Here is a 26,254-nt window from a genome sequence, read left to right as displayed (position 1 = left end):
GAAGCTTCTCAAAACTAGCATTGTGGAAATCTGACACACAAACACACACACACAAATCAAGTGTTGGGGATTTCGTTTGTCATGAAGTGAGTGCAATATTTGCTCTTCAGCTTGGGACTCACTGGAGTGTGTTTATGATGAAATAATACATATTCTAAAAGACAGCGCATACTTGAAACACTAAGAAATGATAATAAGACAAAATCCTCTGGCTTGAGAACAAACAAATGATCACTAAACTCAGCAGAATTTCGTTGCACTTTCAGATGTTTTTTTTGGTGAGTATCTCAGCCTCAGGCAGGGTGACAGCTCACCAAGATGACTGACAGGTGTCAGGACAGGAACTTACCAAGTGGTGGAGTGAAGACGTGATGAACATATAGTCAGAGTTGGGTGTAACGCGTTACAAAGTAACAAAGTAACGCGTTACTGTAATAATATTATATTTTTCGGTAACGGAGTAGTGTAACGCGCTACTTTTATAATTCAGTAATCACACTACAGTTACTAACATTGCCCCGACACGCGTTACTTCGTTACTTACTAAAATCAGTCATAATCAAACCTCAACAAACACCTGCAAAGAACACATGCTAAGGTGAAGCTAACGCACAGCTATGTGTTTGTTTATATCACGCAGTCTGTTCTTCTTCTCTGTTTTCCGGTTGTTGCCTGTTTTGAATGACGAATACACACTACCGCTGCCTGCTGGTAAGGAGAGTTATTGCCACTCACGCATGCGCAGTTCGTACGTGCTCGGCTGAAGTCTTTGCGGTGTCTGGTTCCAGTGCAACACATGGCCAACACGCAGGAGAACACGCTGACGCAACAGCGTGAGCAGAGATAGACTGCGCAAAAATATACAGATAGCAGGAGACAGAGGACAGCCACGGTCAGATAGCAGGAGACAGAGGACAGCCACGGTCAGATAGCAGGAGACAGAGGACAGCCACGGTCAGATAGGAACACATTCGGGATCTGGATCAGTCTTATGCGACAATGGAAAATGAACTAAAGAGAACATTTGAAACTTTAGCAGTCTGCGTGATCTGCCTGCAGGGAGGGGCGGGCCAGCCCTGCGAGTAAAGTAACGAGTAAAGTAACGAGTTACTTTATGTAGAGAGTAACGAAGTAGTGTAATATATTACTTTTTTTTAAAAGTAATATGTAATATGTAATATATTACTTTTTTTTAGTAACGACCCCATCTCTGTTTATAGTATGACCTCAGGGCCAGAGCGGATTGTGATGAGCAACTTTGAGGTGTTAGTGTTCGGAAAAGTGTTTGGAATTTTGAATCAAACAGTGTTAATTAGATCAAAATGAAATATAGTATTTACATTATTCCTTCATCAACCACAGGATGTTATCATTCAACAACGAAATCCTATGACGTAATGATGAAAGCTGAGATGATCAAAATGTGTGTATCTTAGAACAAAATGCTTTAATAACATCAGCGACTCAATACAAACAAATGTATGGATATCATTTGTTCTGCAATAATTCATTGTGTCACCGATCGGTGTGTAGTCTACCGATTGGAAGAATTTGAAGAGTTTGTCATTGGTCGGAAAAAAACAGCTCCTATCGTCTTCTCCTATCCACTATTCCTTGACCTCTGTGTGAAACGTCACAGGGTTAAGGAATAGTGGATAGGAGAAATCCAAAGGACTTAGGAGAAGAGACTGCAGTGCTTCGAGAATCCGACTGCACACTATCCGACATGTTTATGATGCGCCAGCGGACGCCATGAATACACTTCTGCTGTGGGGAAACTGCAGTTCTCTGTACAGCGGAATACCGTAAGCGCACCTCGATACTTTGCACCGTGATATTATGGTGTTGTTTTATTCAGGCTTTATGAACTTGGACAACGGTGAATATCTGTCATTACCAATGTTGGAATTTAAATAAAAAAGGCTACTCTCACGTAATATATTAATCCACATGAATCCCAATACGTATGATTGTAAGAAAATATATTTTAATTATTATTTTTTTTTTTATTTGAACTTGTTAAGCCTTAAATCTATCCCTGTGTTTATCACCATTCACACATGTTTTAAAAGAGTTAGGAAACCCCACATAACCCTGTAAATAAATACTATGAAATGTCGACTTTATTTGATCATTGAACAGTAAAAAAGTAACATTTGGCCCACAAATAAAGGTAAGCATTTATGCATTCATGTTGTTGAGTAACTGTGTCCAAAAGTTTAAATGTATGCAATGAATGGATGCAATTGACCATAATCACTATGGAATGTAGTAATGCCACTTTACTTTCATTCACTTTTTTCATACTTCCATCTTACTTTGAAAATCTGCTTTGATTTGTGTTGGATCATATATTTTCACCTAAACCAAAGGAGGCTATGTTTCAATCTGGTTGGGTTGTTTGTATATTTGACAGCTATGCTGATGTGAATCACAGGGTAAATATATAAATAATTATTGTGTACTCGTGGAAACGTCCTTGGGTGGGTCTGCTGTCTCCAATCCTGCATTGGAAGAAGAAACACCGACGCTATCTGGTTGTTTTTTGTTTTATCTTTGTAGCAAAAACAACAAATTTGACCACACAAACATATTTTACAGCTCCAGGTAAGACATGTGCACAGTTGCACAGAAACACACAGTGGAGCAGCTGCTCCTCGCCTACTGCCACACACATTCCAACTGGAGTATGGTACAAAAAATCCAATATATAGAGACACTGTACACACGCAGTCAATCCGAAATATCACATTCAGACAACACTTGAGTGAGAAATGACTGTTTACACTGGACTGTCTCTGGGTCAGTTCTGCAGAAACATGCAACACCAGACGATAGAAGCAAACAACTTCCTGTTGTTTAGTAGAAAGAAACGTTCTGGATAATGAACTTGGTTATTAAACCATATCTCCTCCAGATGGTGTATTACCATCTGTATGGATACTATGATCATTGAGCAGTGTATGAAGAGATCACGAAGCAAAGTTAGCCAAACGTTAAGTCATCTGAAAAAAGAGAATCGGTACAGAAAGACTGAAAACACAATCTGTAACTTTTTGAAATATACAAGTAAGTTGAGTAGACAAAATGAGAGATTTAGTGAGTGTACCTGAATATTTAAAGATACTTTTGGACTCTATGGTTTGCACTTTTACAATAGTCCAGTGGGGTTTGTTTTATTGTGGATACTTACGATATGAACATTATCAGAGACTTCAGATGTCCACGTACAGATTTGATGTCCTGCTGAAAAGGTTGTGATTATTATTACAAGTGCAGATGTCCTGTTTTGGTCGAACCCGTAGATTGTCTTTGTAAACGTGACGGTGAGTGATGAAGAGAAGTGAAGACAACTCACCCAAGTTCAAGGTAACTCAAATACCCTATGAGGCTAGAAATGTTGTGATCATAACTCAGCTTTTTCCTTGCAGTCTGATAGCCAACATATACATATATATATATATATATATATATATATATGGGCTGTCAAAGTTAATGCGATATAACGTGTCATTTTGGAAATCAGGCAGCGATGGGCGCAGTAAAGTTGCCTTACATTAAATTAATGGGCGGTGGTGGCGAAGTCCATAGGGACTTGGCTTGGCAACTGGAAGGTCACCAGTTCAAGTCCCGGCAAGACCAAGTGCTACCGAGGTGTCCCTGAGCAAGGCACCGTTCCCCACACTGCTCCCCGGGCACCGTTCAAAATGGCAGCCCACTGCTCCCAACACTAGGATGGGTCGAATGCAGAGAAACCGTTTCCTCACAAGGGATTAATAAAAGTCCGTCTTAACTTATTTCTTTGTTTTGGATTGTTACAATAATAACAAACGTAATAATCGTCTACTCCCATGCTGATAAGAGTATAAAAAACTAGAAAATATCCCTTTTAGGTACATTTAAATCATATAAAAACAAAAGTGCGTTTTATTTGCGATTAATCGCGCACTGAAAAAACTAAAACATTGACTTTAATTAAATGTATTATGTCAACTAATTCCACAAAACTGTGTTAGTTAGTTGAATGCATCATATTAAGTTGTACCTAATTGTAATATCATTGCTTTCAACTAACCTAATACGGTTAAATGAAATCCGTTGACATAATACATTTAATCAAGTCAACGTTTCCGTTTTTCAGTGTGTGTATATTGTGACATCATCATTGCAATTACATATTTCAATTCCTTGACAGCCCTTTGTATATATATATATATATATATATCGCCATTCAGGCATTTTAATATGTTCATACTACTTAGATACTTGTTGTCATTTCAATGAACTGGGGGGACTACATTATAAACGATAAAACCCATAGAAAAACTAGTATTATGCTCCTGAAGCTAACAAATGTACAAAAACTAAGCAGGCCTAATTGTCTGGGAAAATTATGTGCGTCAATAATTTGGCATCTTTTAAACAATTAGTGTTCACATCGAGAAAAGCCATAGCAGATGATGGGTTTTATAATCTATGCAGTCACATACAACTTTATATGATTGGCATACATAATGATTGAGTGCCCCCTCAAATATATATACTCTGTATAGAAAGTAAATATATTCACATACAGCTTTTTTGAATAAATCTTTTTTCTTAAATCTTCATGAATCAAAGCATTACATCTACGTGTATATATATATATATATATATACTTTACCATTTCCCCAGACAAGGGTAAACTGCACAAGTAGGTAACCAAAATGAATTTACAGAAGAGGTTTTCATAGAGTTTCCTTGGAGTCAAGGCAGAGTCCAGTTCTCATTTGTGTTTGACCAGCAAAATAAAAAATATAAAACTTTAATTTCATTACATACTTTAAATGTATACAGTGTCACATATTCCAGACGGCCCTGCTCTGTCACTTCCCTTCAGCCATTTGAATCCATCTCTGTACAAAGTGAGGCAGAACCATTCAGAGGTCTCTGTCGCCCTTTCCCACCAGAGTCTGTTCTGAGGAGTGGAGGGATACAAAGGATGCTTCATGCAGGACAAAGGCTCTGTCTGGGCTTGGCAGACCACACTGAAATCACTGAAATGTTGACTTTAATTCAATGTAATATGTCAACACATTTCACATAGCTGAACTAGGTTCATTGAAAGCAATACTATTAAATTGAGCCTAATAGTTTGTATTAAAAGGTAATAGTATTGCTTTTAACCAACCTAATTCCATAATGTGAAATCTGTTGACATCATACATTTCATTCAAGTCCATGTTCAGTGTTCCGAGAGTATTGGGCAGTGTTTGACGCTCCATCCCTCCTACACAGTACTCTCCATCACCCAGTCAGCACTGTCTATTGTCCCCTTGCTGCCCCCCGTGTCCCCCTCCTCGTCGCACTGCAGCAGCATGCCGTTCACAGACAGGCTCCTCCTAGTCCAGATGCTGCTGATCCTGCGGGGTTTGTTGCGCAGCTGAGCGGACGTGGCCCCCCCCGTCATGTCGCCCATGTCGAAGGACTGGCTCCTCTTTGGCCTGGAGTCCAGCGGGAGCATGAGGAGCCGGCTGAGGCTGGAGTCCAGGGTCCGGCCCAGCAGCGGCTCCCTGTCCGTGTGGGGCTTCCTTGTGGCCATGGCAGCGCTACTGGAGGCCCCCAGGTCCCGGCCCTGCCCCCCCCTCAGCTCCAGCGAGTTCAACGCCCCGAGCAGGTTGTCGAGGTTGGTGCGGGGCTTGGGGTTAGCTGACCTCCAAATGCTGGCGAGTGTGCTGTTGGGGCTGTATGAGCCCCCCGCCATGGAGCCCGAGGATGAGGAAGAGGAGGTGAGGCTGCTCTGAAGGGAGCCACACTTGAACTCCACCACTTCGTCCTGCAGAGTCACCTTGGCCTTGACCTTGGGCTCCGGTTGAGGCTGAGGCAGCGGCATGAGAACTCCGTTTGGACCGATGCGACCCCCATTGGTTTGAGAGTGTGTGTCACTGAAACTTGACAGCTTGCCTAGCGGTGGGTCAGCATCGGTGGCTTTGTAGCGCACCATGAGGATGACGATGAACACGAGCAGGGTGGCGACGATGATGCCCCCTACCACCAGGATCATGGTGCCCCCCAGCAGCTGGCTGGGCAGGGACCGGCACTGGGCGTAGTCGTCCTGAGTGAGGAAGTCGGCGCAGCCCACAACATTGGTGGCCGTGAGCGTGGTGGCCGTGTCGTCCCAGGCGGCCAGCACACACAGGTCGTAGCGAGTCCCCGACACCAGGTTCGTCACCAAGAAAGCCTTGCTGGAGGCTGGGATCATCCTAGAAAAAGGAGGAACACAATTAAGACCTGCAGGTTAATTACCCGATTAAGATAAAGACTTCTTTCTCTTATAATAACCTTGCCCCGTATCTCGTTAATTGACACAGAGGCAGTTGTAAAAAGCTGGGAGTGATACAATAAATGCTATAATGGATGTAGCCTTAACTAGCTGCTACAGAAGGTATGCAAGCTCTATTCACTGTGCACTTTTCCATTAATATAGGACAGCCAGGATCTCCATTTGCATTCCCTGGAGTTTCTCTCCATGGCTAAGTCTGTCCGGCTTCAACAGACAGCCAACAGTAATTGGCTTTATCCCTCAGAGCCATCTGTCTTGCTGCGCTGCACAGAGAGTCCATTTGATATTGGAGCTCGGGAGCAGTGATAAATAAAGAAGTAGAACAACCAGGAAAGGCATGAAGGACTGGAGAGTACGCACTTTGTCGAGCCAATACAGCGAGCGTTCAACTGTCCAAGGCGAGCTGTACGGCGGCCAGCGGCAGAGGGACTGCTGCAGCGATCTCACACCTGCTGTTACAATGATATCTCTCCTTCACTGCCGGGTCGCCCTGCAGGCGTGGACCTGATGGTCTGCACTGCAGGGTGACGAGAGAACACACCATAGGGGTTTGTTGAGATTGTCTGGTGTGCCGAAGGAGTTCTGCACCGCATTTAAAAAGGATGGCAAAATTACAGACCTCCTTTTCTAATACTTTTTTCATCAGTGTAGCTATACAGTTGATGACTTCTACATTGTTACTAGGGATGCACGATATTTTTTTTTTTAATCCGATACCGATAACTTCCTGCTTCTCAAGAACGATACCGATAATAATATAATATATATATATATTAAATGTACCTGTAGTTTTTGCACACCTGGTGGTAAAAAAAAGACTAGTAGTGAGCAAATGACATGAGCATTACTACTATGAACAAAACGAAGCCAAGAACAGTTTTTGACTCTTCAAAGTGGCCATATTTATTTTCCTTAAATAATAAATATATAAATATTTAAATAATTCCTTTGGATTCGCCGCTAGTTTAGCAGCGCAGGCGTCTTCGTACGCTGTTAACACACCATCGTAGCCATGGCGATGTTTCAGGTGACTGATCAGGTTGAAAGTATTATAGCTCGTTGCCTTTTTCCCTCCTCGTGGAACTTCTGCATCTGTTAATACGAATAGCAAGCGAACTATCTAACTCTGAAACTTTGAAATAGTCCCATACTACCGACGACATGTTTGTTTACCGTCCTGGCTTCACGGCCGCACGCCATTTACGTCACAGCCAGGCATGAGTTAGGGAGCGCTGGATTTAAACCACTAATACCACAGTACTGGCAAAACGGGAGGAGCCGAGTGAAAAACAAGCGCCCCTCATCCCAATCCTCCCACACCGCAGGATTTTTTTCTTTTTTTTTACCCAAAAAAATATATTGTATATTATCGGGGCTATTAATACTTTTATTGGGTTTATCGGGATGACGTCATAATTCCTAATATCGGACCGATAATTATTGTGCAACACTAATTGTTACCATAGCAACCAAGCAGATAGGTGGGTGATTTCTGGACAATCTGATTTGATCACTAATGGTGTGTTCACACAGGATGCAAAGCAACGATTAGCAGCGCCTTTTATTGAGGCATAATTTGTCTTTACTTGCGACACTCAAACTAGACCCACTGGGGAGGAGGCGGGGCTTATCTCCATGTTTATACCAACAACAACAAAATGAACATATTTTGCCAAGATTTCATTGTAGCAAACATATCAAAATGATGCCGAATGATTACATACTGATAACGGTTAGTAGAATTAATGCTTTGGCAAGTTTGCTTGAAGGACGGCAGGCAAAGAACATTTCTGAGGATGACGATGAACACATGTTTTACCCCGGCTGATATTTCACTAAATCCACTGTTTTAATTGCTCCCTATATTGCCCCTATGCCCTGTAAGGTGTCCTTTGGTGCTATGAAAGGCGCCCCCCAAAATGAAATGTATTATTATTATCATTATTATTATTATGTTATAGAGATTAGATCAATCAGGCTAGGTTAATTTCTCTCTCAAGTTGAAAAACTGTGTCTAAAAGATCAGTTTGAAAAACGAATCTGATTTGACTACAGTCAAAAATTAGCTGTACGAATAAACACTAATTATTTTCTTGTTACGTTTTTTTCTCAGTCTTTTTGAAGTAAGGTGTTGCATGCATACATTTGTCTGTTCCCTTCATTCATGTTATCCAGATTGAAGCAGCATATTTGTATTTTATATTGGTTTGCTCATGGTGACTGGTTCATTCATCTCACATTTCCCCCCAATAAGACATTTATCCGACACATATCAAGGATTGTAGATGAGTTAACTTCAGTGTTTGCCCCATGCCAATTAGTCACCACCGCTCCAACATAAAAAGCTGTTTTCCAATAAAAAAGTTCCACTTCTCAAACTTGTGCTACAGTTCATTACCCTATTATAATTGGCTGCCTGGGATTGGGAGTGAATTCTTTAGCCTGGTGATGCTTCCGCTGTTCGCTGCGTGCTCCTGTGTCTGGGTCTAATTGATTTCAGGTTGTCTGCAAAGACTGCTAATTCATTTTAATTTATAGCAATAAATCCAAAGTCCAGGGAAACCTATGCCCGTACTTATCACGGGGAGATAAAGTTTTCCCGCCCCTTCAGGCTGCAAAAGGCAATTTGTCGAGTGGCCTGCTTAGCTCCCGATGATGGCGGGAGGCCAACGCTTTAATCAGTATGAAAGCAGGGGAGAGGAAGAGGAGAGCGGGAGAGGAGACAGGAGGAGATGGGCTCATGGCTTAGGCTTCTTAAAGCTTTGCAATAGATTCTTAGGTTAATAACTCTACATATTTTTCAGTTCAAAGAAACACATGACAATAAACAAATAACCATAGCCCCAGACTGCAGTCGAAAAATGAAATTATTTAATTTTCAGGATTCTTTACGCAAATAATCGCTCAAATATTATTCATTCTCTACTGATTTCCTAAGGCTGTTTTTTTTTCTAGAAATACAGACAAGGTCATGCCAAATTGTCTCCTGCCCATTGATTCGGCCTAAACATCAGGGTGCTGCTGGGAAATTTGATTATGCTTATATAAGCAAAAATCTTTAATGGCCTCTCTCTGGCTGCTCCTCACTCTGAGACTCGGCAGCTGTATTGATAATTAAATGGGCCGTGACATTTTTGTGTCTGTGCCTATACCCTTGAATATCTCCAGGTTGCAATAAAACATCCGCTCCGTCTAACTGTAATGGATGGAGGCATTAGGAAAAGGAAGTTGTGATGAAAATGGGACCACTTTAGCTCTGTGGTTTGTGTTACAGTCTGTGCTTGATATACTGTAACTGATAACAGCATAGCTCATGTAAACATGAAGCCAACGCTGCAGGGACTATCTTATGATAAGCCCGTATGTCAGGAATATGAGAATGCAGCAGCTAGCATAAAAGGAAATGGTTACTGTCAGTACCATAACTTCAAAAACCAAGTAGTTGAAATGTGACACATGACAAGGCATTTTAAGCTTCATTACATTGATGTTTGAATGAACTCTATTCATTGACTTTTGCTAGTCAACTTTGGACAGCAGTGTGAAAGCACTAATGTGTTAGCATAAAGTTGCTAATAACAAAACAAGCAGAATTAAACATATTTAGCATGACACTATATGTTGCTCTTTGATTTGATAATGTCACATGTGTGACATGTGTAGTGTGTAACTCTGTCATTTGCACTGTAAGTTCGCTAACATTAGCTAGCATTCACCACCATAAGCTCCAGTTCATATCGAGGTATTAGCAGCAGCATAACCTGACCAAATAGGTGTTTTATTGTTCATTAATACATGAGCCGCGTTCACACTGCGGTACTTTTCCCACAAAGGTTCATGCGAACTTAGTTCATGATCGCGTTCACACCAAAAAGAGCCGGTACTAAAATTAGTTCATGCCCCTGCGAGATGGAGTTCATGACTTTACGAGCTGTTCATGAGCACTCATGAAACATTCATGAACAACTCATTATATGTTCACTTGTCATGTTCATGAACCAACATTCTTAAAATGCTCATGAACCATTTTAAAGAGCAGTTCATGAACATTGTTCATTCATATAAAGTTCCTGTTTTGCTCATGACAGACTTTTATGAGCTATTTATGAACTTTTCATGATCCAGCCAATCACAACATTATAATTAAAACCCCAAAAAGTTTGCATGAGTATTTCATGAACTTTGGATGATTGTGGCAAGTTCAGAATATTTTGGAATATTCATGAGCATTTTATGAACTTTTGATGATCAGTGTGATGTTTTTAAAGACCTCTTGAATATTCATCTACTATTTGAACATTTCTTTCTTTTTTAAAACTTTTAATCTTAAAACAAAACAATAGTGAATTTGAAACTGAACATTATCTGTATTTATTTTGGTGACATTCATATCATTTTATGGTTTATCTGTACTGTTTGAGAAGCAGTATGAGTAAGTAGCGCCAAGGTGGAACCTTTGGCAGGTGAGCAGTGACATCTGGGTTACCTTAGGGGGGACACTTCCGCCCCCTCCTCAGAAGCAATCCAGACGATCAACCGGATCCTGTGTATAATTATTGCTGCTGCACTTTTCTGTTTTCTACAGGTCAGTACATAATGAAAATGATCGATGTTAACTTGTGTGAATTAGATATGATGTTGGAGATGTTTAGGAGAGTGTGTCAGAAGGTTTTGAGCATGTTTGACATAGTAACGGTATTTTAAAAATACTAAACTGTCGGCAACAATAGATGCCATTTTCGCGGGCTTCAGCCGCACCTGGGTAAATGTGACCTGAGCGGAGGCTCGCAGGCAGGTTAGCTGCTGCGCACGGGTAATATGTTTTGTTTACCTGAGTGGAGTCTTGCAGGCACATTGCTTTGTTTTTTGTTTATTAACATTGACAGTGTATTTTTGTGATCTCCATAATATCCATTATATTTGGTAAAGATAGATATAGTGATAGAAAGTATTATTTGATTGCGTTATGTGTTTATATTGACTATGTTGAATTTCTCCTTGAGATACCGTAATTGACTGTGACAGACGGATAACTTAAATGGAGAAATGTGATGTTTGTAAAGTACAGCTATTTGAATGTAACTGTGTACTTTGAATTTTGAATAACAAGCATTCCAGACGATCAACCGGATCCTGTGTATAATTATTGCTGCTGCACTTTTCTGTTTTCTACAGAAATCATTTATTGTTGCTGTGGTACCCAAGCTTTTGGGACCCGTAACACATTTTTTTGTGCAGCTGAGTGTCAAGAACTGCTTCAAATAGTGATAGGATTAATTGTAGTCAGTGTGAGAAAAAGTTTTTAGAGAGTACTTGTCCATGGACAAGTGAGTTTGGCAATTTACTTGTCCGAATAAATGTTTCACTTGTCCAGAATTGACACAAATTGGGGCCACTGGAATCTTCTTCTTCGTCATCGTATTTTTTACTTTTTCCCACGGTTTTTACAACACCGCTAATGTAAGTGAGCGGTAAGATTTTACTGCATCACACATAGGGTTGGGTATCGTTTGGATTTTAACGATTCCGGTTCTGCTTTTCGATTCCGGTTATTTTTGTTTCTCGATTCCGGTTCTTTGAGAGGGTAAAAATAAGTCCCATGACAAACTGGGATACAAATATATTTATGAAAACATTAAGTCAAATCTGTATTCCTATTTACAAATCACTTTATACTGTTTAATTTCTTACGGTTATTGAATACAATTATATAAAAAATAATCTCTGCATTGTTTAGTTAGTTCCAAGTGGTGCAGTTTGAGAATGTACAAACTCTGCAGCTAGACTACTAACGAATACCAAAAGGAGGGAACACATTAGTCCTGTCTTAGCTACTCTACACTGGCTTCCTGTAACTTTTAGAATTGATTTTAAGGTGCTTCTCCTCATATACAAAGCTCTAAATGGACAAGGACCCAGCTACATTGCTGACTCTCTAATGAACTACACACCTGCCAGAAAACTGCGATCATCAGATGCAGGTCTATTAGAGGTCACCAGAAAGAGTCATAAGAAATCGGTGATGCAGCCTTTGTAAACTACGCCCCAAAACTGTGGAACACGTTACCGAACAATATTAGGGAAGCCAATACATTAGGCATTTTTAAAAGGCTCTCTTTACCAAAGCATTTGACTGATTTTACACTATTATACTGCACTATTCTCTGTGATTGACATTGCACTATTTCTTTATGTTTTATTCCCCATGTTTTTATTTTTAATTATTTGATCCCACTTTATGCTTTGCTCTTGCTGCTTGTTTTACACAGATTTGAGGTCTTATTTTTTACTGATGTAAAGCACTTTGAACTGCAATCCCCTGTATGAAAGGTGCTATACAAATAAAGTTATTATTATTATTATATTTATAGCCTATCCTAGCGCTTTTCTACAACTCAAAGATACTTGCACGCTTACACATGTCCTGCAATACACATGCTGGCAGCTGCCCAGCTACTCACTGTTTGTAAAAGTTAATAAATAGTATAAATAGCATTTCAATAATGTACTTTCTATACCCTGCTTCATAAACAATACTGACATCCTGCTCCTCCGAGTCTGGGGTCCGGGGATGTGAGGACAGCACGAGGACAGACAGGGAGGCTGCTTCACTTCATAAAGGAAATTGTGGTCAATATTAACAACACAGGAGCTAAAACGCTTAACCTTCATTACGTGTTAGAGAAAGAACATAAGAAAGTTTGACAAAGATGAGGCTGTTAACGGGCAGCGGATCCGCTGTGTGTAGAAAGAGAGAGAGACGCTGAGCTGCACCGTGCAGCGATCAGCTGATACGGAGCATAGAGTGAGAGAGCTGCGGTCTGCGGGGCTCGGCCTCGCCTCCTGTCCTCACAACTCTTATTAATCCCGGGACCGGACAATTGTTATTTGTTCCTACTCGGAACCGAGTTTTGCTTCCCAACCCTGCCACTGTGCTACACTTCCCGCCCCGCCCCCGTCTAACTGTACAGAAAGCGGCGAGATGCAAGATACAAGCAGAACCGAAACTAACATTTCTAAACGAACAATGGCGGACACGGACAATTTGCGAATGAGTTCTGCCTTTTGTAAACTGAATTTATCAATAATTTGTCAATACATCGGGGCAAAAAACGTCACTTGTCCGCCGGACAAGTCAATTGAAAGATCTACTTGTCCGATATTGTAAATAACACGTCCCGGACGGTGGGACGTGTACTTTTTCGCACACTGGTAGTGCTCCACCTGTATACATGTATGTTTGTTTGTTTGTTTGTTAATTTGAGTAAAGTTCCATTGTGATTGACATAATTGTTGTTTTCTATGGTTGCCAATTGACCCACAGTCAATGGTTCATGAACAGTTCATGAACAGTTCATAGCCAGCCATTGAATTATATTCAGTGACTGGGTATGAACTGTTCGTGAAGTTGTTATGAACAGTTCTTGAACCATGGTTAATTCATGAACAATTCTTGAAATGTTCTTGGGTGAAAACTGAATATCCCTACACACTCACTGAAAACTCCATTCCATGAATTGTTCATGAACCATTCCAGCACAGGAGTTTCATGAGTAGTTCATGAACTGCCCTAGTGCCATTTAATGTTCATGACAATTTCATGAACAGTTCATCAACTTTGTTATGAGCTGTTCATGAATATGGTTCACTGATATTCCATGAACTTTTCATGACAAGTTCATGAACAGTTCACTATCATCTCACTGGGGAGCGAACCTTTTTACCCCCTCGAAAGTCCCTGCTAGAAAGCAGGGACTTTCGAGCAGCTCTTTTGTGAGAAAAGAGCTATATTTCTGATTGGCTGGGCGGATTGCAAACCACGCCCCGTAAAACTCTCAAAAAGTTTTGTGAAGCCGCCATTTTATTATCCTCGCATTAGCATTATTAGCATTAGCATTAGCCCAGCGCAGAAACGCAGAGAGACTAACTTATGGCAACACAAAATAAAACATGGGAGCGGTGGAGATGAGGAGGTGTCGGCGTTCTGGCGATTTACTCTGAAGGCTTCAGTAGAAGCTGCTGGGACTCCCAGCAGCTTCTACTGAAGCCAGTCCCCAGCTCCGGGGACTTCCGGCCGGGGACTTTGGGCGGCAGTATACGCCGTGAAGTGGTTTGCGGCCTGCCAGTAAACCCAAAGCAGAAGAAGAAGAAGTGACGTCAGCGGCTTCATTTACCTAATCCTCCCCAGGGACTTTTTCCGGTGTGAACACGATCTGTACTTAGTTCATGAGGACTAAAGAGTTTGCATGAACTAAGTTCGCATGAACCTTTGTGGGAAAAGTACCGCAGTGTGAATGCGCCTATAGATTCATTGTAGGGAGATGCATTTGTCATTTGGTAATTTGCAAAAGTTTACATTCTATCTTTAATATTTTCCTATGTTCTTTTGGTTTTAGTTTTGATCAGCTCCTATTCGTATCCGTATACAGTGATGTGAAAGTCAACGTTTCAGTTTTCTCAGTTTAATTTCATATGTGACTGGTGACTGTATACATACAACAGTTTTCCATTGAATGAACGGAAATAAGTGTTTTCTTTTTTTAATGTCTGATCTATCCAGTAAAGCTTTCCACTGGTTTAAATCAACTAAGTGCTTTCTCTGACATTTGAACCACATTAGACATTCTTGCAGTTGCTGAAGTGCACACATTATAATGTCCTCCGCTCCTGGTGGAAATGTCACAGTCCTGGAGGAGGTGTGACATTTCAAAATTGAGATAGTGCTGTTGTCGTGTGAGCTGTGATCAATACACTACAGTATGTTTTTCAGGTCAGCAGACATGAATCCAGCAGCTAATAGCCAGTAATGCTGGCTTTGGGAGCTGGATTTCAGACCTGACATTCATCTCTCCATCACAGGGGCACTGACATGAATTCCCTTGACTTGACACTGTAGCCATTATGTGGTTAAGTATTGTTCTGCGTGTTGCAATTTGACAGAAAGATCAATGACAGGATGCAGGCCGACCTGTAATTTGATTTATGACAGCTGCATAAAGAACCAGGAGATTCATGAGCAGGGAATATGTGATGCACTTTACATCAGAGGTGGACAGTAATGTGATTTGAATGAAGTACATTTACTTTTTCAGTCAGTTGTACCTTTTTACAGACTGTTTACCCTTAAAGGTGGGGTAGGTAAGTTTGAGAAACCGAAACACTTTATGTTATATTCCATGGAATGCTCTTAACATCCCGATAGCAATGAATATCTTAAGTGCTTTGACAAAAAATCCATAAAGAAACATCATCTGTGGAAGCCGTAGCGCTGTAAAAAGCACGACCAATCATCTGAGCCGGCCCGGCTAAAGTAACTGGATGGCCTACCTGCCTGCCTGTGCCCTCATTGGTCATGTGCGCGTTCGTGTGTGTTGGAGGAGGGGCTCTGTGAGGAAGTGGCAGATTTTTTCCGACTGTATTTTCAAATTCTAGCGCACTCGAGCTGGTTTCTCCAAAATGACCTACTCCACCTTTAATGAGAGATTTTAGAGAGAACAATTAATAAATAAATAAATGTACACATGTACTGGTGTGAGAGATGGTTGCCTAGCTACTGGACTGTGCTTTCTTGTGCGATGGCCGCCCTAAAGTTATATGATCAGTCCTAGGACCAGACCCGAACCTAAGCCACACTTTATTTCAAACTTATTTTGTCCCGAACAAGAATTGTAGATGTCCCAAAGTCTGTGCAAACAAATCTAAATGTTGTCCTTTTACATCGTTTTGTCAACTCTGGTTGTTATTTACATAAAAAGACACCATTTCAATTAAATAAATAATGTATTTACATTTTAATGTTTGCTTTGATTAAAAAAAGGGTTATGGAATTAGTAGTTTGAATGATGTATTATACGTTAATCTAGTGTAAGGAAGTTACACAGGGCATCCTTTCCCCTCTCTGTGTCAGTTGTGAGTGCTGTGAAAACATCTCCTTTGAATTGAATTAAACGGTAAATATTTAAGTTTCTTGCCAAAATGACATTTGAACACATAGCTCACTTTTGTTGAGGTGATGGCCCATGTACTGGGGCTCAGTGCCTTTGGTAAAAAAACATTACCTTATACAGTTATGTGATATTTGTTGACATCATACATTTAATTGAAGTCAACATTTCAGTTTTGTCAGTGCTGCGGCAGCGGACACATGCTCGAATCCAGCCTGAGCCCACGTCCTTTTCTCTTTCTCCCCTTTCCCCTACCTCTCTGTTCGAACTGGCCCAACAATTACAACTTTATTCCATTTGAAAAAGAAAAAAATGCATACTTGCTCTTAAGGTTTGTGACTTCTCGCCTAAGTTGTTATTCTACGACTCTTTAAACTTCTACTACAAAACTTGTTATTATAAAGTACTCAACACTAGGGGTGCAACAACTAATCCACTTAATCGATTAAAATCGATTACCAAATTAGTTGCCAACTAATTCAGTCGTCGATTCGTTGGTGACGTCATCACGTGTGTTTTACGCGCCGTTAAGCTCCAACGTTATTGGTCTTTTTATCGGTACTGGAGACATTTAAAAAATATATGTCATGTATTATTGCTACAAAAACATTATATCGCAGTCTTAGTGTCGCCAACTAGTTAAGCAAAAAGACAAACAAATGCGTCTATGATGTATTTTCGATCAGACGAGATCTCTCTCCCCCGTCTGTGTGCGAGGGGGCGGGCAGTTTACACACACACACACACACACACACACACACACACACACACACACACACACACACACACACACACACACACACACACACACACACACACACACACACACACACACACACACACACACACCTGCTACATGCAGCAACACACGGAGGAGATGGCGGAGAGAACGCGCTCCGAGGTGTGGTTAAACTTTACCCGTCTCGATGTGGACAATACTCGTTACCAAAAGTGGAATAAGAGTTTAGCATGTAAGGGCGGAAACACGAGCAATTTGTCTAAACATTTAGCAAAAGTGCTCCACATCCAGACGGAGGAATGCACCGGGTTCCACTGTCTTTAGTAGCTCTGTAGCCCCATCCAAGAGTAACGTTTCCACGTCAGGTGTTCTGTATGCTAGCAGCACCACACGGAGTTAACTACATTATACAAACACTGGTTAATGATTAGAGGTAACTGAGTTATTTAGTTTGCTACAGTTTCAGCTATTCTGTTTACAGTTCTGTCATCACATTATTTAATATGATTTGTTAAAACACTTGTTTCTTGCGATGTTAGTTTAGTTCAAAATGTGTTTAGTTAATTTAATAATATATGTATTTTTGAATCAAGTATTCATCTTTATTGTCTTCATTGTTAGTTTCCACATGCCTAAAACAACCTCAAGCTAAATCTAAAAGTTGATGGCTAAATAAGAGCGTTTGAGAAATTGTGCAAGGCGTACAGTAATAGTCCGAATAGTCAATTAATCGTTTCATTAATCGATAGATTAATCGATTATCAAATTATTCATTTGTTGCAGCCCTACTCAACCCGTATCTGATTCTATCGCAGAAACAAACGTTAGAATATCTGAGAATAGTAAATGTTCTGGGGATTTAAAAAAAGCCTTCTTTTCAACCTGGCAACGATACAAGCGCCGTATGACCTGTACCTCAGGCCTAACAGTAACAATTTAGCAGTCACGGAAACTGCAGCAGTGATAACATTGTCCCCTGGCTCCAGTGTTGGAAGAGGAAACTGCTGACTGACTTCCTGTGCTCAACATTATAATGCAACTGAAATGAGTTGTCTGGATCCCTTGAATTCAAGCAGCGACTTATTTCCAAACTTCCATTCTTATCTTAACTTTTACTGAGAGTTGTCTCCACTTAACTACTCTCCACTGAATTCAGCTTTCATGAATCCATCTGAGAAACATTTCTGTCTGCTTTCAGAAATACATACAGGAAAAAAACCCTACCTTATTTAAGTAGGAAATCACATTCTCATGGCAGCATTGTCACTTTATATTCTCTTATTGGAGGCAGCTTTTGCTAACGTCATGGATTAGGCTGGGTTAGCACTAACGACTTGTTAGTTCAGCTTGCCTGTCTCATATTCAAATTCTATTCTTCAGACGACATCATCGGTAGGGCTCAGAAAGGTTCAGTTGAAAGGTTGATATTTTCACTTTCTCCTCAGTGTTAGACAGCAGTACCGTTTTCTCCCTGCTGGCGGCGCTACAGAGGACCGTATGCCAGAACAACCTGACACAAACAGTTTCATTTCAAAGACTATCGTAGCTCTAATTTGTGTATTTTTAAATCATTGCATGCATACATTTACTATGAAGTGGATATTGTTGATGTCACATTGTACTTGCACGTCTATTGGCAGTCTAGTATGCAAGTTGCTTCATTAGATTAGTCGCTAAATGACATGTTATGTAAATGTCCTGCCTTTGTGTCGATCAACACCTTTGAAACACCTCGTCAAAATGCTGCAGTTGAACATTGACCAGCTGACTATAACTGGCACATATACAGAAATATTGATAAGTGTGTGCTTTAAAAAAATAAAAAAACATATAATGAGGGCCTTAGGGTATGACTCTTTTTCCATTAGTCCTGTGTAGATTAGAACAAATGCTATTTACATTTGTATATAACAGGAGTAATGTATTTTGTGTTTAAACATATTGCTCCATATTTATATTAATAATTTTGAATTTCAATTTAAAATGTTATTAGCAAGAACATAAACATATATAAAATAGATGACTATTTGCTCAAGTTGTACAGTATGCAGTAATGGCATGGAGGGCTGAAAAGTATTCTTGCTACATTATTATCCGAGTGAAACAAGAAGGACAAAATGCTTCATAATGAAGTCAACAAGAGGGTGGCCACGGCCCTGCGGCTACAGCTCGAAATATCCTGCTGTCCACAGTTTTGAGAGAGATTTAAATGGCATTAAGTAATTGGATTTCTTCTGGCTGGTTTCATCCCCATCACATGCTGCTGGATTGACAGAAAGCCCTGCCTCTTGGGCTTAGAAATGGCACCGTTTCTGGACTGCTGAGCATAATGGAGCCGCGTATAGCACAGCAGCGTGCTTAGTGAGGGAGACATCTGATGATGAAAAGGTGATGAAGGAGGAGCAATAGTTGCTTCACTACCATTGAACAAGGCTGGACAATATAACATTGGTGTCACATATTATAAAACATATCTAGTTCCACTGCCAATGACTTCTTTGTGATTCTATATTGCACAAGTAAACTGCAATTTCAGATTACACCAATTAACCATTTCAAAAAATATATTTTAACTGTGCAGTGTGCACAATTAAAAAAGAAAAAAGGCGAAACTCAACTTGAGTTGAATGGAGGGATTTCTTGGCCACTTGGTTGGAATACTTTCATCAAGTTCCTACAACAAATGCTTCTAACTATTATTAACACATCTAGATTACACTAAATGCTTTTGTTTCTATTCTATCCACCTTTTTAATTGTCGAATAACAACTGTCAGCTGTTGCATTACGCACAACAGTCGGTTCCTAACATTGACTAAGGCTTGGTGCTCGACAGTCATTTGCTAGACTGTCCATAACACTGTAGGAAAAGCACAAGTCCAGATAGATGAATGAATGATGTCAGAATTCCCTTTAGCTGTTTCAGTGTAAGGGTTCTTGTAGTGTGCATACTGACTCAGGGCTAGCACCAAGGGGGGCCCCGTGGCTCACTGAAAGCTGCACACTGACAATGAAGAACTCACACATTGGTGAATCGCGGTTACTAATTAAATAATAAAGAAAGCTTATTTCTGTCAGCAGTACAGACTTTCTGTCAGTCAGAGGGTTAGGTATAAGTTGAGATAGCTATCATGTGAGGAGTATTTACTAAAACACTTATTTCTTTGCATTTATTTTTAAATAACTTATAAAGCCGTGTTTGAACCAACCTTAGTCAATGAGTGCTCGAGAACTTCCAAAACCTGTCGGCATCTGTATTGTTTTCCGTTGAGTGAAATTCCAGGCACACATACAGCATGTTACGTACAGATGGGGGCATGTGGCTATCATTATTCAGCAAGATCAATTATCTGATGTGCCAAGCCCAATATCATGTTTACACTGGGCCCGCCTTTGTTAATCAAATGCCCGCCCACAGATGTATGTCTTCCGCCGGGTCTGTGCTGACTCACTCTCACACTCTTTCTGGGACACTTGACAAAAGCTGTGTTTCACTTAAAGATTCCTAGAAGAATATGCTAGTGCTTACCTGTATATCAGGACCTCATCATCAGAGCAGTTGTACTGGAGCTGATACATCTTCACCTTGGGAGATGATTTGCTCACTGTCCAAGTGACCAGCGCGGAAACAGCTGTCACCTCAGAGACGGTCACAGTCCTCTCTGGTTGGCTCTTTGGTGCCCCTTTGCTGATCCTTGTGGTCCCTGTAATATCAGAGAGGCGTGACTTCGGTGCTGATGGCTTCCCGGTGCCATTGCTGAGGTGGGGGAGCTGAACGATGGATACCTCCACAGAGGCGGTGGACTCCCCTGCCACATTAGCAGCAATGCAAGTAAATGAGCCAAAGTCCTTGGAGGTGGTGATGCTGATGCTGAGGGTTCCATTGCTGTATACCTCGGTTCGGGAGGAGTTTCCAAGCAGCCGATCCTCGGGGGAGATCCAGTGGATGGTGGGAGCAGGGTCGCCAGTTGCTTCGCACCTTAGGCTAGCAGTCTGGCCCTCCAACACCAGCATTCTGTGGGTGTGCTGGGTAATAAGAGGTGGCTGACACAGAAACTCCTCCTCCTTCACGTTCCAAAAGTAACGACCCTTCAGGACAGAAGGCGAGGCACACGTTTCCAAGTCATCGTCTCTCTCAAGCCTCCGCAGCCACAGCATCTCACAGTTGCAGTGCAACGGGTTCCCGCCTAGACTGAGAGACAGCTGGGGAGCGTAGGGTGTGGTCAGGATCATTGAGTCCTGAGCTCGGGCAAAAATGGGGTCTGGTGGTAGCTTCTGCAACCGATTGGAGGTCAAGTCCAATCGAGCAAGTCTTTCCAGGTCAGTGAAGGTTCCTTCTGGAATAAAGTCCAACAGGTTGTGGTCCAGACTGAGCTGGTGCAGGTTGACCATGAGTCGGACTGAGTCCCAGGGCAGGGACATCAGGTTGTTGTAGGAGAGATCCAGATCCTCCAAGGTGGGTGCCAGGTCCTCAAAGGCCTTGTCATGGATGCGTCTCAGCTGGTTGTTGTTAACGATGAAGTGCTGCAGGTTGACCAAGCCTCGCAGGTCATCAGCACCCATCTCCACCAAGCGATTGTTGTCCATATGAAGTGAGCGCAGTGTTTCTAAGTCCCCAAAAGAGAAGGGCTGAATGTAGCTGATGGTGTTTCTGGACAGGGTCAGGTCCACCAGGTCAGTCATATTGGCAAAGTCCTGTTGCGTGATGCGGAGTATGTAATTGCCTCCAAGACGGAGCTCCACCGTGCCTTGGTCAATGTCCGGAGGCACGAATAGAAGGCCTTTGGAGGGACACAATGTCCCCAGGGATTCGGACAGATTCTGGCACACACAGTACTTGGGGCATGCATTGGTGGTCATCACTGTGGCTCCCAGGACCAGCAGGCACCAGATCATGTGGTCCATGGTAGAGTCATACATAGGAGCCTGGGTGAGGAACACAAACACAGAGACAGGTGAGTTATCGGGATTATTTGCAAATGTTATCATCTTTCAAACGTTATCATACATTCAACAGTGCCCCCCTGAAAGACCATTCATGTGAAACATTCCTTGATGAAGACATTAAGTATACTAACATTGTATCAGGTATTTAGGGGCAAGACATATCAGGTCAACACGTTTATGACATTTAAAAAAAAAAATGGTAACACAGAAGTTGATGGTCAAGCATCACTGAAGCACTTGCTTAAAAAAAGCTATGCCCCAAGAGTACAATCTTGGTAATGCATGATGTTAGGAAGGGAAAAACATTCTTAAAATTAGTTAAAAATAGTAATCTCATGTTCTTAATAATAACATGTTCAAGGGCAGTTTACAATAACTATGTTCCCACAGGTTATATAAAGAATCTGGATATTGACATGCAGCATCTTTTTTTGTCTGTCAAGGGCATACATCTTGTGTTTGCTTGTACAGTGTGTTCCATAATGGAGTTTGTTGGTTTTTGGCCCTCAGGGACACTGAAGTAACCTTTATCTGGGATGTCATGTGACCCGGATCCTTTTCTCTGATTGGATATAGAGTATCCAACCAGAGAGATGTAGTGCTGTGCTCAGAGAATACCCTGCTACACAAGTGGAGATCAGTAGACAGCAGGCACTCAGAGACGTGCTGTAAGCTGCAACACATGGGATTGTCATAAATCAGCATATCTCAGTAGTCAAATACGATGAAGTGTCCTCCCTTGTTACGCAGCTAGATGCAACCACGCACCTGCAATTTCATTCATAATTCCTTTTTGCACGTGATAATCTCTCTGACAAACAGTGAAATAACTCTGATAAAGACAGCCAGCAGCCGAAAACAACTCATTCATTTACATGCAGTGCCATTATTCAATATTATTATTCCAAACAAACACGCGGATCAACACCGTGAAATACAAAACAGAAAGCTTTACAATATAAACAGAAATCATCCCTTCTTTTCTTAATGGCTCTCACCCACACATAGGCTCAGCACAGATCTACATCTTTACAATGCACATCTATACACACAGATGGCTGCATACACCCACCCACACCATCACATTACCAAGTCTGTGATGAATCCTATTTTTGCATTCAGTTGGACTCTCTATCCTATCAACGGCACCTGAACACAAGATGTCCTGCCACCTAAAGCTTCCCTGCTTGAGATGATGGTATGATAGATGTTCTGATGGTTGTAAGTGTAACCAGTAGGGATGTAACGATATATCGAATATCGCGTTAAATAAATGTCTCAATACCGACTGACACAATATACCGCGATTTTTTTTTTAAGAACTTTTTTTTTTTTTAAACCTTTATTCAACCAGATGGTCCCATTGAGATCATCAATCTCTTTTTCAAGGGAGACCTGTCCGACATGGCAGCAAGTAGGTTACAACATGAACATAACACAACAGATAACAATAAAGGACATCGTAGTTACAGGGCTACATGTACATACCTAGAGACATGGACAAGTACCAACAGTATATTTATATCTCGCCCTGTCAATAAGCCTCACCTTCTTGGCAAAAACTGTATTGTTTTTGAAGTGGTGGAGAGACAATGCACAGTTTGACCCACTGCTGTCACCCATGGCCAAAGCATATCTCTCTGTCCCAGCACCATCAGTACCAAGCAAGAGAGTTTTTTCCACAGCAGGGGATATTGTAAACGCCCAATCATCCCAGCTTCTACCTGGAAATGTGGACATGCTCATATTCCTAAAAGATAGCCTTGATGACGCTGAGTGAGTGAGTTAGAGTTGAGTTACTTGAACAACTAAAGTGAAACTTCATTTATTCTATTGCAGGGTCTGATTATGATATTGTTGACATTTTAAAATACTACTATCCTACTAAAATACTGTACAAATCAGATTTATTATGTAATAAAGAAAAAAAATGCAAGTAAAAAAAAAAAATGACAACAAATAATTCACATTTTTTTTCTTTATTTTTCAATATCGCGATAAATATCGTACCGCGGACTTTATATCGCGATATTATCGTACCGTGAGATTTTGGTATCGTTACATCCCTAGTAACCAGTCTGTCAGGTGTGTGAAAACTGGACCAGTATTCCAGGTTCTTAAAGGATGGGTAATAAATGAAGTCGAACACCAGAGTACGGCCCGTCCACACTACAGCTTCAAAAAAAGCTTGGAGCTGGGCGTGTCTGAAGCTCGACCAACAACCAATCACATGAATCTCCCGCCCCTGACACACAAGCAGCGGTTTGATTGGCTAGAGCTTGTACTGGAATATTATTTGATTGGCTGACGCTTCCACCGAAAGCTTCAGAAGCTTCAAAAGTTGGACATTGCTCAACTTTTGCAGCCTGCAACGCCAGGAAAGCTCCGCTCTGCTTCCCACAATGCAGTTCGGTGAAAAGTGACGTCACCCCATTCAAAGTGAATGGGCAGACGCGTTGGAAACCGTTTTTGAAGCTGTCGAAGCTGTAGTGTGGACGGGCCGTAAGGAGTGAATACTGAGATTTTTATTTTGATAGAAAAACATATATATATTGGCACAGGAATAAACAAGTCTAAATATTTTCAATTGTTTTTAAAGCGCTTGACACTTGGGTGCACCCCAAATTAAATAAACCCCCAAAAGAAAATAGTTTGTTGTTCAGTTCCTGTAAGGTCCTCTCAAATTCCTACCACTGGTAGCGGAAAGATGAGGAGTTCAGGTTGTCATTGGTAGCTCGCCACCCCCCTCGTCAGGGAGAACATCCAGAGTCCAAAATCCAGAATCCAGAACCTTCTTATCCAAGGGTCATCATAAAAACCCAGCCGAGGAAAATAAAATAATAATCAAAACTCTCGCTTTCCAAGGCAGCTCCAACCTCCAACGACAGCCCCAGAGATTGGTCCACCGCCGTCCCGGTCAAACTCTTAATGTGCGCTGTTTTGTGCATATAATGATCACAACAAGTGTCTTTGTCCTTCCAGCGTGACGCTGCTCCCTCACACACACTTTTCCAACGTGTCCTCACTAACCTGAGTGAGGAGACGGGACTTGGCGGATTTTTGTCCAACTGCAATCATGATTGCGTTATGAACCAATGAGCTTTGTTCTTAAAAGTTGACCATTTAACTAAAATATACTATAAAATAACTAAATAAAAAATACATAATTATTAACAAACAAAATACAAGAACCTTGTAACCTTGGTTTATCCAGTGGGTTACATACGGATGCTAAATCGATCCATCCATGGGGATGCAAAAGAAAATGGTAAGCCAATGGCTGACTGTCAGGGATAACCCCTCGATTCCACCGGGTCCGTCTGCGCCGCGTCACGGCTGCACCGCGGTTTTGGTCCGGCCTCCTCCGGCTTCATACCCTACGGGCACGTTTCAGGAGCGTGTCAGAAACGGAGCCTCTTGCCTGCAGTTTGTGTTGATTTGGGCATATTTCCTGGACAGGCTGTGCAGACAAAGTTAATAATACTTGTAATATTCCAGTTATAAACGACATGAATCAAAGATGTGTTGCTGTATTTTAGTGGTAAAGAAATGCATTCTAATCATCATAATTATTATATATATATAATTTACACAGTGCCTGTAAACCGGAGGAGAACGCTGGCATTTCTCCTCCTACCTGAAAGACTATGGAGGGATAGGGTCTGCAAAATTAGTTTATTTTGGGGATGGGCCGGATGCTCTGACAGGTCCACTTCCTGCCTGGCGCTATGCAACACCTCGCGCCGCGTAGAAAAATAGACTTCAATCCTATTTTGAGCGGAGCCCAGCGGCGAGACGCTTCTGGGACGCTTCTGAGCCGTAACGCGGTGCGTCTGCTGGAATAGCACCCATTGACTAGAGTGGCCGCGATCCTTGCGGACGTAACGCGACGCAGACGGACCCGGTGGTCTCTAGGGGTAACACTCACAAAAATAAAGGCAATTTGACGTTATGTGTGTGTTTTAAGACCAGGAACTGCAAATCATAAGCATAGTATGTTTCATTACCAACACGTTCCTCCTCTCAACGTCTGTCAAAACTACATTTCAATATTACCCTATTCATGATTGTCTCATCGTTAGCAGAACTTGTACAGTTTGTCATTAGCTACTGAGATACTTTCTATTCTTGCTGATAGTCAAATATGTAACCCTTCCTTGTGACTCTTTTGCAGCCTGTTTCGTAAAATGTTTATTGGGATTTATTTTTGGGCAGTTTATTTTTCTTCTTAAAAATGTAGATTAGGTGGCAACTGGTCCTCATGCTATTTGCACAGTGTTCTAAGTAATCCTACCTGCTGCTG

The 26,254-nt window shown here is 41.4% G+C and overlaps 1 protein-coding gene across 1 annotated transcript; it reads right to left on the bottom strand.

Moving 5' to 3' along the window:
- Window positions 1-4,691: 4,691 nt before the first annotated feature.
- Window positions 4,692-21,926, bottom strand: lrfn2b (leucine rich repeat and fibronectin type III domain containing 2b). The gene is made up of 2 exons (XM_034076281.2): window positions 20,534-21,926; window positions 4,692-6,242 (listed from the first exon to the last, which is right to left on the bottom strand). Exons 1-2 carry the CDS (start codon window positions 21,922-21,924, stop codon window positions 5,270-5,272), a joined length of 2,364 nt encoding a protein of 787 aa, XP_033932172.1. The 5' UTR covers window positions 21,925-21,926; the 3' UTR covers window positions 4,692-5,269.
- Window positions 21,927-26,254: the final 4,328 nt, after the last annotated feature.

This window comes from Pseudochaenichthys georgianus, chromosome 24 (assembly GCF_902827115.2).
Source record: "Pseudochaenichthys georgianus chromosome 24, fPseGeo1.2, whole genome shotgun sequence".
Classification (NCBI taxonomy): domain Eukaryota; kingdom Metazoa; phylum Chordata; class Actinopteri; order Perciformes; family Channichthyidae; genus Pseudochaenichthys; species Pseudochaenichthys georgianus.
Note: the sequence above shows the minus strand (reverse complement) of the source record. Positions and strands in the feature narration are given on the sequence as shown.

Coding starts and splice junctions, on each gene's coding strand:
- lrfn2b (XM_034076281.2), bottom strand. CDS start 21,924: ATGTATGACTCTACCATGGACCACATGATCTGGTGCCTGCTGGTCCTG. Junction 6,243..20,533: donor GATGAGGTCCTGATATACAG/GTAAGCACTAGC, acceptor TCCTTTTTCTAG/GATGATCCCAGCCTCCAGCA.